Source organism: Austrofundulus limnaeus, unplaced genomic scaffold, assembly GCF_001266775.1.
Source record: "Austrofundulus limnaeus strain Quisiro unplaced genomic scaffold, Austrofundulus_limnaeus-1.0 Scaffold70, whole genome shotgun sequence".
Classification (NCBI taxonomy): Eukaryota; Metazoa; Chordata; class Actinopteri; order Cyprinodontiformes; family Rivulidae; genus Austrofundulus; species Austrofundulus limnaeus.
In genome coordinates this window covers 251,039-268,661 of record NW_013952472.1, presented here as the reverse complement: position 1 = coordinate 268,661, position 17,623 = coordinate 251,039, and the positions used below count along the sequence as shown (strand labels likewise).

At 39.2% G+C, this 17,623-nt stretch overlaps 1 protein-coding gene across 1 annotated transcript in view; it reads left to right on the top strand.

Annotated features, from left to right (window-relative positions):
• The window catches only part of LOC106519034 (RNA-binding protein 38), a 29,528-nt gene that overhangs the window by 5,777 nt on the left and 6,128 nt on the right, over window positions 1–17,623 (top strand). Inside the window, exons 2-3 of the mRNA XM_014010523.1 lie at window positions 1,109–1,232; window positions 4,293–4,347. Of these exons, the coding sequence (XP_013865977.1) occupies window positions 1,109–1,232; window positions 4,293–4,347 (179 nt within the window). The remainder of the gene's footprint in view (window positions 1–1,108; window positions 1,233–4,292; window positions 4,348–17,623) is intronic.

Below are 17,623 nucleotides of genomic sequence, written 5' to 3'. Positions count from 1 at the left end.
TATTATGATTAACTACAAACATCTGAAGCTGACTCAGAGATCTCTGTGATTTTAGAAAAAATAAAAGTCAAATGTAGACACGTCTTTAAAAGACCCTCCTCCTCCTCCTCACCATCCCGCGCAGCTGCGGTCAGCGCACCCCCACTCCACCCGTGTGATTAATACTGATTTTTTGCGCAAATTACAAATTTTTGATGCTCATTATACACGTTAAACATCTGAAGGGGTTGATGTGTGAACTCTTCAGTCCCGGGCTGGTCGGAGCCGAGCTGCAGGTGCAGCTGCTGTAAAGTCGCTGCACCTTGCTTTAAAAACAGTCAGCTGATCCGTTGCGGTTTTGTTGCACTCGTGACGTGAACACACGGGGAATTGTTGCAAAGTGCTTTTAGAAATGTAAATATAAAATACGACGTAATCCTCGGTGGAAAATAGTCCAGGAAACATGTGCGTTCCCGGGAGGTGTTCACCTGCAGCTGAGTGAAGCTGACCCCCCACCCACAGAGAAAGGAAAAAAAGGCAGTAATCACTGATAAGGTAGTAACCATGCTGTGGCTTCACCTGCCGAATTTTCTTTTAAAGAAAGAAAAAGTAGCTTGCAAAGCTGTCGCATCGGTGCAACATGATTAGAAGCAGAGCTGCGCGTCTAACCTCACACACGTCTTCCTATCTTTGTGAGGACCACACACAGCGCTCAGCCTCGCTCTGCGCCGTCTTTTCCCCCCAAGTTTGGTGAGAGGTGGATATGGAGGGACGCAAAAAAATAGCTCTCGACTTGATCTGGCCTTATTTAAATAAAAATGACTACATGCCGTGAAATTCTTAGAGAAGCGGGCCGTCTCGTTGGCGGGGTGGGGGGGGGGCTGTATAATGGTAGGGGAAACACTGGTATGACTCTCATCTACTGCCATAAAACCTTTAAACTTTATGTCTGTCAAAATGAACGAGTTCGATCTGGTCAGATAGATGCAGCAGCCATCTTGAATCGATTGACTCCAAAATTTTACCAGTTTTACCATCCCACTGAGAGGCAGGCTTCAGCTCTCGTGTTGGCGATGTTTTGGCCTTAAGCGTTTTCCCAGGTGATACTAATTAGCGGTGCTGCCAACAGGTGACCATGGTGGACCGGGGAGCGGCAGAGCGAGCGTGCAAAGACACAAACCCCATCATCGACGGCAGGAAGGCCAACGTGAACCTGGCGTTCCTCGGGGCGAAGCCTCGCAGCTCGCATGCACGTGAGTCCGCTTCATCACAGCCAAAGCATCAGTCAGACCAGCAGAATATTGTACTGCTCTGTTCCTTGTGTCAATGCTCCATGCTGTACCGGGCTGTAGGGTTGGGCTTAATTGTATCCTGTGCAATTAATCGCCAGGAAAACAATCGATTATTTTTTGGCACTTGACAGTTAATACAATGAATCCTCCTCTCCGCTTCAAATATGACGAACATTTAAAAAAAAGTTTTGTAATTTATTTATCTGTCAACACAATTTAAAAATATGATGTATAGCCTGAAGTATGTAATTTTGACACAATTTAGAACAGATTTTTACAAAGAGCAAATCTTTCCCATTAAATTGGTCATGTGACTAGGACAAAAGGGTGTGCAGGGGATTAATCGTCAAATTAATAGTTATTGGGTAAATACCACAATTAATCATGATTAATTTTTTTGCCTATATTGCCCAATCCTACCAGGCTGGTTCTGGTGGAGTTTTATAATCTTTTTTTTTTTAGGACGACGAATAAAAATTAGCTAATATGCTAGCTCCAGCGCATTTATGTTTATTGAATGTTGAATAATGTCCACTGTCTTTTTAAAAATAAATAAATACTTTTAGGAAAAATGACTGAATTTGAATTTTTGAAACTTATTTTATTTTATTTTAGTCAATCTTTATTTATTACAGAGCCCGCGAGGGGACATGGGGGGATTTTTTCTTTTGCATTCCCACGCAATACTATTGCGTTGTTACCTCACAATACTTATGCGTTACCTCGCAATACTTATGCGTTACCTCGCAATACTTATGCGTTACCTCGCAATACTTGTGCGTTACCTTGCAATATCTTTGCGTTACCTCGCAATACTTTTGCGTTACCCCGTAAAACTTTTTGCATTACCTCTCAAAATTGTTTCGTGTTCCCACGCAAAAGTTTGTTTTGTATATGGACTGAATTAAATCAGACTTTTATTTTGAAATACCGGGTTACCGAAACAGTATGTGTCGCCACAAGTTCGTGAAATTGACATTGATGTTGCGTGGCTTCACTGTGTTAAAATATCGGCATATGACATACTTCCATGCGTGGTTGTGTGATACATATATTCATTCTGAAGCTGAATTTAAAGCAGTAGGCTAACTCGCTAATGGTGAACATTAGGGGTGTAAGAAAATATCGATACACTGAAATATCGCGATATTTCAGTTCCCGATACTGTATCGATATTCTAAAGCCCTGTATCGATTTTTAATTAAGGTTTAAAATGTCAACCTTCTTGCCAACCGTTCATTTTTATGTTGTAGTTCAGCCTCTGACCACTAGTTGGCAGCAGTGAGCCAGCCATTTGGCTCCTCTATCTCTTGGGCGCCAGAGAGTAAGGGTAGCATTAGCATTGTAGCTTTTCTTTTTTTTTCATTAAGAGGTTTTAATTTAATAGAATTTTTGGACAAAAAAATCACAATATATCGCAATATATCGCCTTGCTTACAGTATCACAATATATCGGGATATATCGTATCGTGACCCCTCTGTTATGATATGTATCGTATCGCCAAATTCTTGCCAATTCACAGCCTAAGTGAACATGTGAATGTGTTAATAAACCGGCAGGCACAACAGTGATAAACGACTTTTGCGAGGGAACGCAAAAGAAAAAAAATCTCCCATGTCCCCTTGCGGGCTTCGTAACTTATACAGGTCTATTTAAGTCACATCGACTCATTTTCTGTTTTAGATAGACAATATGATATAAATACAACACAACAAAAGTGTAATAAATGGGTAAAATATTGAAATTGAAAAAATTTGAATCAGTTTTGCTAGTCTCATCAACTGTGTCCAACATTTGAAATGTAGGAATCTCTTTGTTTTTTAATTTATCAGCTGCTTTTCACTGCAGCTGGGTAACAAACTGAGGAAGTTCACAACGTTTCAATTTGTTTGAAATTCTTGTACATATCATAAAAGCCACGATCACCCGCCGCTTCAAAGTGCAGTCAAACACTAATGGTTTTTTTTCCTGTTACCTAAAATAGTGTGTGAACCACTGGAAAAATTATAACAAAAGTTTCAGAAAATGCTCATGGATGTGTGTCTTTTAAGTCAGAAAAATTCAAGATGGCTGCCAAAGCCAACTGATCTTAAAAAACACAATGTAGTGATTCAGTCAGTTTTGCAGATATTGAGCTAAAGTTTGATGCTGCAGTAGCTGAGAGTCAAAAACAACCCACACTGTGAGCATAACGTTAATTTGACCAAAAGAGCTACAACTCAGTGTTAATCAAGGCAGCGGATAATATGCACTCCATAGAGTTGTCCGTTTTGTTTATGTTTAGGCAACGTTAGGAAATTGAAGTTAGAAGGATAAAGTGTGCTCATTTACACCCAACATTCAGCTTTTGTCTGTCTGGTGGGTTTCCAGCCACCAGACTTTTTTTTTAAACTCTAACCACCTCCTCACATGCTTCCCCTCTGAGGTCTGGTTTCACATCAGACCTTTACAAGTTCTCCGCTGCTGCTTCATTGCAATCTTGGCTGGAATGCAGCCGAGTGTAGGTGTGAGCGACGGTCAGCAACAACAACAACAACAAGGACCGGCTGTTATTCTGAGCCCAGTTCTGCAACACAACTCCCCAAGCGCGCAGCTGATGGGAGTCGGCAGCGAAGGGTGATTTGTGACTGTGTGACAGAAAAGGAGACGATACAGCAGAGCGAGAGGGGATGGGACTGTTGGGAGCAAGAGATAACAGCACGACTGTCTCCTCTTTGTCCCGCGAAGACAGAAAACTGTCATGTTAATGTAGGTTTAAAAAAAAAAACAAGTGGGGGTGAGGTCGTGGCAGCCAAGTTACAAAGAAGTGAAACTGGATGAGAAAGTAGTGAATTACTGGATGAATGACGAAATCTTAGACGGGCAGTGTTTCCTAATGAAGCAACAAGGTCACGCGTATGTGAGCAGCCATTGTTTGAGTGTAAATATCAGCCGGTCATATTGATGTATGTATTCTGGTCTGTGCTGCTGATGTCTCTAACATCCCTCCTCTGTGTGTGTCTGTGTGCGTTTGTGTGCAGCTCTCTCTGTTGGAGTTCAGCAGGTCCAGCCTACGTGGGCTCAGAGGCAGCACGGGTAAAGACACAGACCAATCAATACTCCTGTTTCCACCTGTCTGTCCCTCTCACCTGCCTCCTCTGAACACTCAGTCCAGTGTGTTTGATCGTAAAGAAAAAAGAAACGGTAAAATATCTACAACCCTAATTCCAGTGAAGTTGGAACGGTGTGTAAAGCATAAAACAATACAATGGTTTGCAACTCCTTTTCAACCTTTATTCAATTGAATGCACTTCAAAGACAACACGTTCCAAAGATTGAATGCAGTGCTGCCTGAGGGACTGAAGGTCACAAGCATTCAATGTTGGTTTTCAGTCTTGCCGCTTGCTTGCAGAGATTTGTCCAGATTCTCTGAATCGTTTGATATGGATTATAGTTTGATGAAATCCCTAAATTCCTTGCAGCTGTACGTTGACAAATGTTCTTAATCTGTTGGACTATTTGCTCAAAAAGTGTTGAACCTCACCCCATCTTGTGCAGAGGTCTATAAAGTCCTTGAACAAAAAAACAAAAAACAAAGTAAAAGTAAAATTACATGAACAGAAAATGACTTTGGTAAAAATAAATTTCACTGATGAGAAAACTACTCCAGTAAAGGTCATAAAACTGTTCACAATAATTGGGAAAGTTAAAGTACTTTTACGCACTCTCTAAGAAATAAACTGTTGAATTTTCTGAACCAAACTGGTTCCTCTAAACCAGGTTGAGTAAATTGAGCGATGTATGTATATTTGATCATTTTACTCAACCAGGCTCAGTGGAGCCAGCTGACATGACTTTGAGTAAATTCAACACTTCATTTTTTAGAGTGCAGAAACATCTTTCATGATGAGTTCAGACATATTTAATTTTGTAACGAGTAACTAGGTGTTACATTTTAAAGTAAAGAAGTAAAAATACAATTTCTAGCTTAAAAATGTAATGAAGTCAAAGTGGCTATTTAAAAAAAATAACTGGTAAAATTACAAATCCTCAAAAAAATCTACTTAAGTACTGTAACAAAGTAAATGTACTTACAGTAGTTACTATAAACCTTTGATCTTGGGAGTGACTGAGCCTTTCAAGGATGCTCCCTTTATACCCAATCAACCCATTCACCTGTGGAACGCTCCAAACTGGTATTTTTTGAGCATTCCTTAGCTTTCCCAGTCTTTTGCTGACCTTGTCCCAGCTTTTTTGGAACATGTTGCAGCAATCAAATTAAAAATGAGTGAATATTTGCAAAAAACAAAGTTTAACCATTAGAGCATAAAATATCTTATTGTTTTAGTGTATTCAATTGAATGTAGGTTGGAAAGGAACTGCAAATCATTGTATTCTGTTTTCATTTATGTTGACTCAATGTCCCAACTTCATTGTTGGGCTTGTAATTCTGCACTCAGGAGGTTGTTGCTGTTCTCTCCTTTTTGTTCTGCTCCGTTAAACAGTTGAGATGCTCAAGTCTGAGCTTTAATCACAGATCCGTTGGGCTTCGTTGAAGCTAGAAGGAATTTAGTTAAACTCCCTTATTACACACACACACACACACACACAAACACACACACACACACACACACACACTACACAGTCTTCCTCACCCAGTAAAATGTCTCCTGTGAGTCAACATCCAGTGGTTGTGGTTGAGGAGACATCAGGAAAGCAGATTCTGATTTTACAAGAAATACAATAAAGAATTGTGTTTTTGTAAGTGAGTAACCAGAAAGCACCAGTGTTTGTTATATTATTGTGCTTGATCAAAACAATCATGCTTCATCTTTGCTGTACATAAAGTTTTCCATGCTCACAAGTTAAAGGAGTAATTACTGTAGATCTTTTGGTTCAGTGGAAGAGCTTCAAACAGTATCGTACCTGTTGTGCATAGCTTTTTGATCAAGCTCAGTTTGGAGAAACAAGAGTTTCATTCTGATTAGACTGGTGAGCTAATGGCTAGTCTGAGTGAGGCCAAAAACCAGAGTGGACTGCCGTCATCTTAAAGGACATTCTTTATATAGAAAAAGTCAAAGAAAACATCTTTATATTTAAGAAACTTGGTATAATACACATGATTTTACCCATATTTTCTTTTGATTTTGGCTCAGCCATAGTGAAACAGGAAGTGACATCAAAGGGGAATTATTTCAGTAAAGGAGCTTGCTGTTGTTTGTTTATTGAAACATTATTTGAACTCTGACTCCTCTTCATCTCTCTGATAATGACTCAAATTAATCTAAAGAAACATCCGATTCGTCTCTACGGTCTGTTAGCTGTTGTAGCAATGCTTTGTTTCCATACAGACATTCCCCTTTGACATCACTTCCTGTTATTTCACACAGGAATATCTCAACAACTGCTCATCTCTGCAGTGTGAAATTATTTTTGCAAAATTTCATGAACATTATCTTTCTGCAGATGCATCCATATTTATTAGAAAGGTCTGATGTCACAGGCACTTTAAAACAACTATAGCTTCAAACGTTTCATTGCAGTTAATCAGAATCATTTTGAGATACTTTTATCTTCTAGCATGATGATTTAAATGAAATTCTATTATTGTTTTTTTTTCAAGTGTAAATCAGCAGCAGTTAGCAGTAGCGCTTTTGCTTTAACCTGGAGGCCTATTTGCAGGAATATCTTGTTTGCTGTTATAACATTGTAATGTCGAAATGATAACAGTGTAAATGTTTATAAAACAGCATTTTGCACGAACTCCTGTTTCTCCAAACGTAAGTTATTCACAGAGCTGTTTAAAACAGGAAGGATATGAATTATTTATAAACCTTTTACATTTTATAAGATCTGAACTGTTGCTTTAAACACCGTCCAGTCTCATCTCTTTGGTTATGGTTGAAACTCAGGATTCAGACACTCTGATAAGAAGTCACAATACAGTCGGATAAAAAAAACATTTAACACATTAAACATTTAATTTGTCCTTTTCAAATAATTGTATTTTTATGTTTTGCATGTTTGAAATGTTTGCTAAAGCACAGAAGACCTGAAGAAACAAACACATGTTGGATAATCCACATGTAATAAACTAGAGGTTTGATGTTGTGCAGAAGACTCATAATAAAGTAGCTGCTCTTTTAGAGAACAAGGTTTGCTTGTTTTTGTTTAACTTGTGAAGCTTTCCCAGATGGATCTTCTAAGTTTGTTTGTTTATTTATTTATTTATTTTGGACTTTATTTTAAGGACGACACAGGAAGCAATGAATCGGAAGAGCTCTCTTCTGTCTGGCTCTCTGCAGGCTGACATGTTCAGAAGCTGCGGCTACAGAAAAGTCCATTAAAAACCAAAACCGTTCTGAGTGCTATTAATATTACAGTCCTCAGTTTGTGAATGAGGGATGAGGGGAATTTAAGCTGACCCAGATGAGTCCACGAATGAGTGATGAGGGTTCGTCGTCTTCCAGGATGAGGGATGGACATTGGAAGCGGTGTGGTTTAGTCTCCTAATCTCTGCTTCCAGAAACCAGTCACAGTTCAGCACCTCGTCGCAGACTGAGACAACACCTGACAAACAAACAAACACACACACACCACACCCACGGGTCAAACACACACCGAACACAGCTCTTTGTTTGACAGCATGGAAACACCTTCAGTGTAAATGCTAAGATGCTTTTAGATGGTGTCCGTGTCCAGCAGTCACTGTGTGAGACACCTGGACAGGTCCCACATCAATCACAGGGACACATAGAGACAAATGAGACGAACAACCATTCACGCTCACTCACATCTAGAGTTTAGAGTTACCATTTAACCCAACATACATGACTTTGGTCTGTGGGAGAAAACTGTATGTGTATAGTGCATTTATATAGTTAAGATACTGAGCTAAAAGTTAATGAGGTTGTAGCTCAGTTTAATCCCCATCACTTATTTTAAAGGGATCCATGATTAGTTGTAACATTAAACTTCATTTGATAAGCATTTATTTTACCTGTAAAATAAAGACCGTAAAAATACTTTAGGCTGTTTTAGTTTTGTAATTTTTTTAAAATATATTTTAACACAGACGGGGCCATTTTATTTACACTCAAAGCATTCTGGGTAAATGATGACATCAACTAGATCATCGGTGCGAGGCTGCTAGTGAGCTATATCCACCCTGAAGGTTAATCTTGGACAATATCTGATGATCGACTCTTTTAAATGAAACCAGAGAGCGTTGACAGAGAGGAGAAGATAGAAACGACTCAGCCTGTAACTGAAAATATGGATGGAGGACAACAGAGCTGCTTCATGGAAGAAGAACCTCAGCTTAGCCTGTTAGCCTTTGCGCTAGCCCTCACGCTATATTGCCTTATATGTATTAGCTCGGCGCTAGCGCGACAAACAAGCCAAACTGAGGTCCTCCATCCATATTTTCAGTTGCAGCTGAGTCATTTTTGCGTTCCCCTCTCTGTCATGTGGATGGAGGACCTCAGTGACGAGAGGAGAATGTGTAGCTCTGAGCTAATACATATATATGGTGATAGCATCGGGGCTAACGCTAAAGCTAACAGGTTAAGCTGAGGTTCTTCTTCCATGAAGCAGCTCTGTTGTCCTCCATCTATATTTTCAGTTACAGGCTGAGTCGTTTCTATCTTCTCCTCTCTGTCAACGCTCTCTGGTTTCATTTAAAAGAGTCGATCATCAGATATTGTCCAATATTAACCTTCAGGGTGGATTTAGCTCGCTAGCAGCCTCGCACCGAGGACCTAGTTGATATCATCAATTTCCCAGAATGCTTTGCATGTAAATAAAATGGCCCTGTCCGTGTAATATATTTTTAAACTTTTAGTTTAAAAATTATAAAACTAAACAGCCTACAGTATTTTTACAGTCTTTATTTTACAGTTAAAGTAAATGTTTATCATATAAAGTCTAATGTTACAACTAATCGGGGATCTCTTTAAATGCCAACAGATCTCTGGAAATGTATCTATGACATGAAAGATGGAGGGAGATATGCAGAACAGTAAATGATAAAGCTAGCTAAATCATAGCTAAAAACTAAACTAAAATTGAACTGAGGCTTTGGCAAAGTGTTTGAAATGCTCCTTTAATGGTTGCAACTATATTGTGTTTTTGTCCAGTTTCATCTAAAATTGGCATCTAAAGATGAGTTTGTGGTTTTATTACACAAACATGGTTTATTTAGGGGGAATTCTGCAGCAGAAGGAGAAGCGATACCAGTACTTGGTCACAGCTTTTAATCTCAGGAGATGTCAGCGCTGCAACATCTGCAGGACGGGTTGGCCTTAAAGAAAAATTACCACCTTTTTTTTTCTTTCTTTCATCAGCCGCTGTCTGTCAGAAATACATTCTGTCGCTCTGAGGGCTGTTTGTCTTTTCAGGACAAAAAGTCTCTGCTTTAGGTCTGCTGTTGGTGAGATGAAAATAAACACATAGAGTGAGGGAGGCTAAAAGTTGTGAGATGTTTGTGTTTTGTTTTTGTGTGCGCACAGGACTCATCTGTCTCACATCTCTGTGCTCTCAGGCTCAGCATGAGTTTGATATAATCAGTATGACTGCAGTCAGTTTTCAGCATTTCTCAGCAACATGAACGACTTTTATCTTTATTAATAGAAAAAATATATATACATATGTGTGTGTGTGTTGGAAGGTCAAATGTGCTGCTGACACAATTCCTCATTATCAAACATTAAATACTGGTTGGTTATTAAGGATAATAAATGGTTAATGGTTGTTATTAATTAGGCGGTAAACACTTTACAAACAGTAACTTGCCATAAGTGCCAAATACTGAGCTTACATTTGAGCTTGAGTTCAACAATAAGCACATCAGAAAAACACTAAAGTGATCGTTCAGATCATTTGAAGTGGGGTTTTATGGAATGAATACTAACAAATAATATCTTACCTGATGTAGATAGGTCTTTGGACCACCTCAGTTTGGGGGGAAAGTTTAGTTTTGACCATACAGCAAGCTAACAGCTAGTCTGAGCAGACCAAAAGTTGTTCAAGGAGCTTCAGGTAAGATATTAACTGTTCGTGTAGAACCGCACTTCAAAAAAACCTGAATTGTCACATTAATAAATGAGCTTACCAAAGTGGAGAAATTAAGATGAGCAAGAGGCTAAATATTAGATTTACTAGTATAAATTAAAAAGTGAAGCACTTCTTATAAATTGAGTGTTCACAATCTAATAAAAAATATACCAGGTAACCAAATTGGCGACCCTTCAATTCTTTTTGTTGTTAATCATTTATTTAAAATACGTTAACATGACAAAATAACTAGAAATAGTCATTGTTGTTGACAAGGCAACGATTGAAAGCCAACCACACATTTAATTAAAAATGATTTACAGAAGACAAATAAATGACTGCAAACAGGAAACCCCAGCTTGCTGTTCCTGCTCAACAGGATACAAAGCATTTCTAAGCAACTTACAGGTTTTCAACAAAACAAATTTGCTTTAATTATACTTTAACCATAACGTCAACAATCTTTCATCTGGGTTTAGCGCGAGCAGGTTTGTGGATTCTGTCAAAGCCGGACTGAACCAGACCGCCTGTCTCCTCGTTTTCAGCAAACCCAACCAGCTGCTGGCTGTCACTCCATATTTAACACACAGACATGGGTATCCTCTCATCTCACGGGAGCAAGACAAGCAAAAAATAACAAAAAAAAAAACCCATCTTATTTCACTAAATGTCAAATTGTTTTTTCAAACAGAAAATTTGCCTAAACCTGTCTGCAGGCGTTTGGTCAGGACATGAAATAAATATCAACGATACCTGTTGGTATCTGTTTTACTTGTTTTATTTATTTATTTTTTCCTGTTTGCTTAAAGTTTTAAAAGGGACAGGCTGATGTGTCTGCGAGGAGCAGCTCAATCTGGGTGGTACCAGGTTGGGATGAGGGGCGTCTGTCACCCTCTGTTTGCCTTCAGTTCTCAATGTTAGCTTGGATTGCTTGATAATAAGTGACATTTCTTTAGTTTCAGATTGTTTTTCAGGAGAAAAGTAAAGAAAATGAAAAGGGAAGGAATGGATGCACGGTGAGACTGATATAAGGCGGTGTGTGTGTGTGTGTCAGGGTGTGGTGGGGTTATTTCCTGTTGCAGTGTAGGTTTTGATTTGGGGGTAAATGGATGAAGGTAACAGACTGATAACTGGTAAAAAGTTAAATGTTTGGGTCACATTTGTGTTCATTTAGGATTTTGTTTAAAAATAGGTTCTCTTCTTGATTCAAGTTTTTAAGTCAAGAGGAAATTAGTCAATGTCTTTTTAAATGCGCCTGGAAAAATGTGCTTTTTAAAAAATCCCTCTTTAGGCTGTTGATACAATCATGGGTTAGAGCAGGATAGTTGAAGATGTTTTACACAAAAAACATTACAACCCCAATTCCAAAGAAGTGGGATGTTGTGTAAAACATAAATAAAAATAGAATACCATGATTTGTAAATCCTTTTTAACCTATAAAAAAGAAATAAGAAGGTCGTCTGGACGGGTTCTTTTATGAAATGTTTCGTCTCTCTTTTAAGAGACCTCTCAGACGGAAGTAGTCTCTGGGAGAGGACCTACTTATTTTTTCTTTTTGATTTTTCAACCTGGATTACTGAGATGCATCGGACCTTTTTAACCTATATTTAATTAAACACTACAAAGGCAAGATATAAACTTTAAATTTTTTTTTTATTGCAGATATTCACTCATTTTGAATTTGATGTCTGCAACCCGTTCTATAAAAAACTGGGACAGGGGCAACAAAAGACTGTAAAAGTTGAGGAAAACTCAAAACACACTTGTTTGGAGTGTTCCACAGGTGAACAGTTGAAAACAGCGGTGTGTCATGATTGGGTATAAAGGGAGCATCTCCGAAAGGCTCAGTTGTTCACAAGCAAGGATGGGGTGAGGTTCACCGCTTTGACAACAGTAGCTGCGTTTCCATTGACCATGAAAATGCGCAAATTAGAATTTCGAAAATAAATTTGCTCAATGGAAACACGTCAGTTTCGAAAAAAATTGCATTTTTCGACAAAATGGTTTTGCACTAGGATGAGGTGGTTTTTCGTCCGTATCGAAATTGGTGTGTTTCGCAAAACTGCAATGGAAACACTTTTTTTGCATCATGGGAGTCACGTGATCAAGAACTGGCTGTTTCTACTGGCGAAAAAGACGACGAAGAAGAAGATAACAGGAAGTAAAAGTAGCAGTAAACCGAAGTAGTAAAAGAAAGTATTAAACTCACCGACTACAATTTCCCAAAAACGCAACATATGTAGCCACTCCCAAGGGGCGTGTCACTGGAAAGCCTGGATAAGATGCCAACGTCTCCTCTGATGGCTTATGATGAGCGCTAGTGTCATGGTAGCAATATGCTATATGTGTTTAAATCCATTGCTGCCATGTTTGTAATGACTTATTGTGAGAAAAAACGTATTCACGCGACTTTAATAGCGTTTCTTACTTAGTGGAAACACTGCAGTTGCAAAACTGTTTTTTCGACATTAACAGAATATCGACAAAGTGTTGCGCACATTTGCAATGGAAACGCAGCTTGTGAGCAAATAGTCCAACAGTTTATAAACAACATTTCTCAACGTACAATTCTAATGAATTTAGGGATTTCATCAACATTTCAGAATATCATTAAAAGAGTCGGAGAATCTGGACAAATCTCTGCAAGTGAACAGCAAGACTGAAAAATCAACATTGAGCGTGGAGCAACACATGCTGCCATCTAAGCCATGTCTGGTTCAGAGACGTCTTGCTTATTTCAGCAAGACAATGCCAGTCCACATTCTGCACGTTACAACAGCGTGGCTTCGTAGTAATTGAGTGCATGTACTAAACTGGCCTCCCTGCAGTCCAGACCTGTCTCCCATTGAAAATGTGTGGAGCGTTATCAAGCGTAAAATATGACAACGGAGACCCCGGACTGTTGAGGTACTGAAGTTGTACATCAAGCATCGTATTTTGTATTTGTTTTACACGGCGTCTCAACTGCCTTGAAACTGGGGCTGTAGAAACACTTGCTTTTCTTTTTTTCATCCAATTTCATCCATCTATAATATCTAGTCAGTTCTTCATGACCGAGTCATGATGATGTTCAGTAAACATGTCAGTAAGTCTACATTTCCTCAGTCTCTCGCCGCTGTTTGAATGAATCAGACAGAAGAGCCTCGTCTTGTTTACAGACTGGAGAACTGAGTGACCGGTGCTGATGTTGGACCACCCTCCCTGCCCTCCCTCCAGCCCTGCGTGTTTACCAAGAAAGGACGCAGGGTCGTGTGTGTGTGTGTGTATGTGTGTGTGTATGTGTGTGTATACATAAATGTGTGTGTGTTTGTGTCTCAACGGATGCGTTTTCCCTCTTTGACTGACTCACCCTCTTCACATCCATCATCCGAGCCGTTAAAGGCCCGAAGCTTGAGGGACCCGATGGCTGGTTCTTCACCTTTCAGCATCTTTGCCTTCTTTAGCTGTGACGCCTGACAGAGGGCGAACACAAAATACAGAGGGTGTTTACTTGTTTATTCTCTCTAGTTGTGAATTTCTGTCTTTTTGAAGGGAGAGAGTAAAACCCAGAGCGGTAGGGTGACAAGAGTCAGTGGAGGTTATTCTGTTCTCATGGGTTTCAGCGTACACCCATGCAGCGGCACCAGTTATCCCTGATACACACACACACACACACACTTCTAAGCTGCTTAGTAACTACACAGCCTGATAAGTGTGTGTTACATATTTCCTCTCTTTTCCTGGAATAGTTCCCCCATGATTCAGTGATTGCCTGGTGTACGTTTGGCTGTCTGCGTCCTCTGAGTGTGTGTTTGTGTGTTTGTTTGGTGTATAAGTGTGTGTTTGACAGTCAGAAACGATGAGAGGCGAGGCGCAGCTCCCTTCGAACGATAACGCTGTCACATCGGATCCGTCAGGCCGAAGAACGCGGGCGGCGGCGCAGGCTCGTGCCAACGACACGACACGTCTGCTGCGGGAGATGGGACAAAGAGAGGACAAGTAGATCTTTGTTTGGACTTTCTGTCCTGCTCGGCTCTCATCAGTCCAAAGGTTCTAGCTCGGTCATTCTCCCTTAGCCAGAACTCACAAACACTTTGCTTTAAATTGGATTTCATGACAAAGTGTTTGACTCAACTACTGATGATGTAACACACTCCAACGTCTTGAGTTGTGTAAACTTTGCAAAGTTTTGCAAACTCTGACACTTTCTGTTCAGTTCATACATCAAAAGGTGGTGGAGGTTTAGTCTTCAGTCTATCTCTCACTGCCGACTGTGGTTTTCTCTGAACCCCCACCCCAACCAATGCAGAGTGTGCACATCCAAACTCTCAATGACTTCCATCGTATCTTAGCTCCGATTTTATTCTCTTCAAAATGTAAAGTTACGTTTTTAACTTGTCATGAAAGTTTATGTGCAGCACCCAAACTTCTCTGCCGTTAAGGACATTTTCTGATTGTGGTGTGCAGTTTACAAGCTGACTTTCTGGTCTGCATGTCTGTCTGCCTGTCTTATCAGGAGTGCTGACGTCAGGACATGAAAGAGTGAGAGACGAGTGTGTGGACAACATGGTGACCCTAATGAGAAGCTTTGACATTATTTTGTTCTTGGGTTCCTTCACACTTCATATACTGTTCAAACATCAAAATGTTTTTTTTTTTTTTTTTGTCAACTGAGATTAGGGGTCCCCAAATAGTGGCCCGCTGTCCAGATTCAGACCCAAATTGATTGTTAAATTTTGGAAACTTTTGCTTGCGCACCTTTTTTCAGTAAGCCTCTGTCACACTATAACGTTTTAGACAACTTATAAAAGTTTTAAAGATATCTATGTTGAAGATAGAATTAAAAAAAATCAACTGGAAGCCTCTTTTAGGCGTGTAGATTATGTAATGCTAACAAATTGATCAAACTTTTATCAGCGTTTTAGACATAAAATTTTCACAAGTTGTCTAAAACAATGGTTCCCAAACTTTTTTCTGACCCACAAAATATCCATGGCAAAAACTTGTGACCCCAAGTATTACTGGTCTGGGTACACGAACTTCATTGATAACCCTAAAAACACAGGCATTGTGCCAATCTAAACAGCTTGTAACAAATTTAAATACTTATTTATATTTATTTTGTGTTTTGCAATAATTATAGGGAAATATTACATCAGCAATTATTTTATTACCCTTTAAACTGATTTCTGGAGATTATCCAAGGTGCTTCATGACCCATAATTGGGTCCCAAGCCCAACTTTGGGAACCAAAGTGCAGTGGTTCCCAAACATTTCAGCTTTTGACGCACAATATAACAGTAGCAAAGACCTGTACCCCCAACTATTTTTGGATGTTAAACATTTGTATCAGGTCAACTAAACATGGGCCTAGTAACAATATTTTTATACTACATTTATCCATTTTAAATATACTAACCTCACTCCTTTGTAACAACTAAGGCAAAAATGTAATTAATTCAGAAAATATTTTCAGGACCCCACCTTCATGTTTTCGGTCCTGACCCCAACTTTGGGAAACACTGGTCTAAAACATGACAGAGTGACAGGACCTTAAGACATTTTAAGCGACTTACCTTTTCTAGACATTACAGTAGCCTAATTTACCATAAGGGGGCTTGGTGTCCCGCCTTTTTTCTCTCTCTGCAGAAAAAGTTTGACTCATGAGAAGCTGGGAAAATGTGACCTTAGTAAAAACAAAATGGTATGGACGTCACTAAAGACAAAAGGTAAAAGGAAACCATAAGTGTTTATTCAAACTGGACGACTCCTAACGTTTATTCCTCCAGTGAAGGGTTTAAAACGTGATTCACCTGGAAATCATTTCAGATGGACGTTGCTCAGTTTTTATTGAAGACTGCTGGCTTAGCTTATTTCAAAAGGAGAACTCAGATTACTTATGCTAGGCTGTATAGAAGAAATGCAGCATGTGTGGAAATGTCAGGCAGCAGCTGCATCAGTCCCCTTTTTTATCCTAATTTTCCTTTTTTATTTTCATGTTTTGATCCACAGAACCTGAATGCCACAAAAACGTGCCTATGATTTTGCAACACACGGACGTAATTTGTGAGTTTGTCCCAAAATGAAGTAAATATGAGGAGCTGAAAATTAAAACGTTAAAAATACGATTTAGGACACTGCAGGGTGAGAGGATCGAAGAGGAGTTTGTTTTACGAGTGAATGAGTCGATCAACACATGGAGCTCGGACGACACTGGGAGGCGTGTGTGTGTGTGTGTGTGTGTGTGTGTGGTGTACACAACAGCAGAGCAGGTGCCAACAGTTTGTTGTGAAAGCACACTTGATCCTCGCTCTGGTTGTGTTTAGGCCTCCTCTCACTCGCTCATCTCAACCACACGTTCACTGTCAGGGTAATGGCTCTGCCTGCAGGCGCTAATGAGGGGAACGCAAGTGTTAAAAACCGTCGTGTTGTCCTGTAAGCACGGAGGCTCAGCCTGGTTCGTCTGTGATTGGTCGTGTGCGTAACCGAGGCAGTTCAGGTTAGTCGGGCCGCCTGAGGCGAGGGCAGGAGGATGGAGCGCTTTCCTCTCTCCTCACTGAGTGGCAGTAATCTGTACATCTGTTGTGTCAGGTTGTGTTTGTGAGAATGCACGTAAAGTCCAGAAAACATACTTGGAGACAATACATTCACTTTGTGATACAGTAATGGCTAAAAGGGATTTCTCATAGTTTTTTTTTTTTTTACGTCTCTGTTGTGCCAAGCTAATTAAATTAAAACTCAGGGGAGACTATTTTAAGTTTTAAGTTTCTATTTTAAGGCAATGAATGATAATTGCAATTAAAAGGGGAGAAAGCCTTTGATGGCTTTAATTTAACTGTAATGATCATTTTACCAAAGTAACGTTTTTTATATGTAACACAGTTTGTGCTTAAAAATGTTAGTTGAAACCAACAAAAAGACACAAAATAAAACATAGAAATGAGCTTTTTAATGGTTGATTTTTATAAGTCCATACATAATCTCAATGTTTTAAATGAAGAAACATAAATCTAGTACAGCATATAATTCATTTAAACAGTAATAAACCATGAATTTTATTTAATCATACAACTGCACATTAAGTAATTTAAACAAATAGTTTTCACTTTAGTCCAAATGTACTGGAAAAACTTACAAAAATAATAAATTAGTTTGAATCTTAACATCATTATCATCAGTGTTGAACTTGTCCAAATGACAGCAGGGAGGCACTAAAATAGTTGTTATTATATATACAGGTGCTGGTCATAAAATTAGAATATCATGAAAAAGTAGATTTATTTCAGTAATTCCATTTAAAAAGTGAAACTTGTATATTATATTCATACATTACATACAA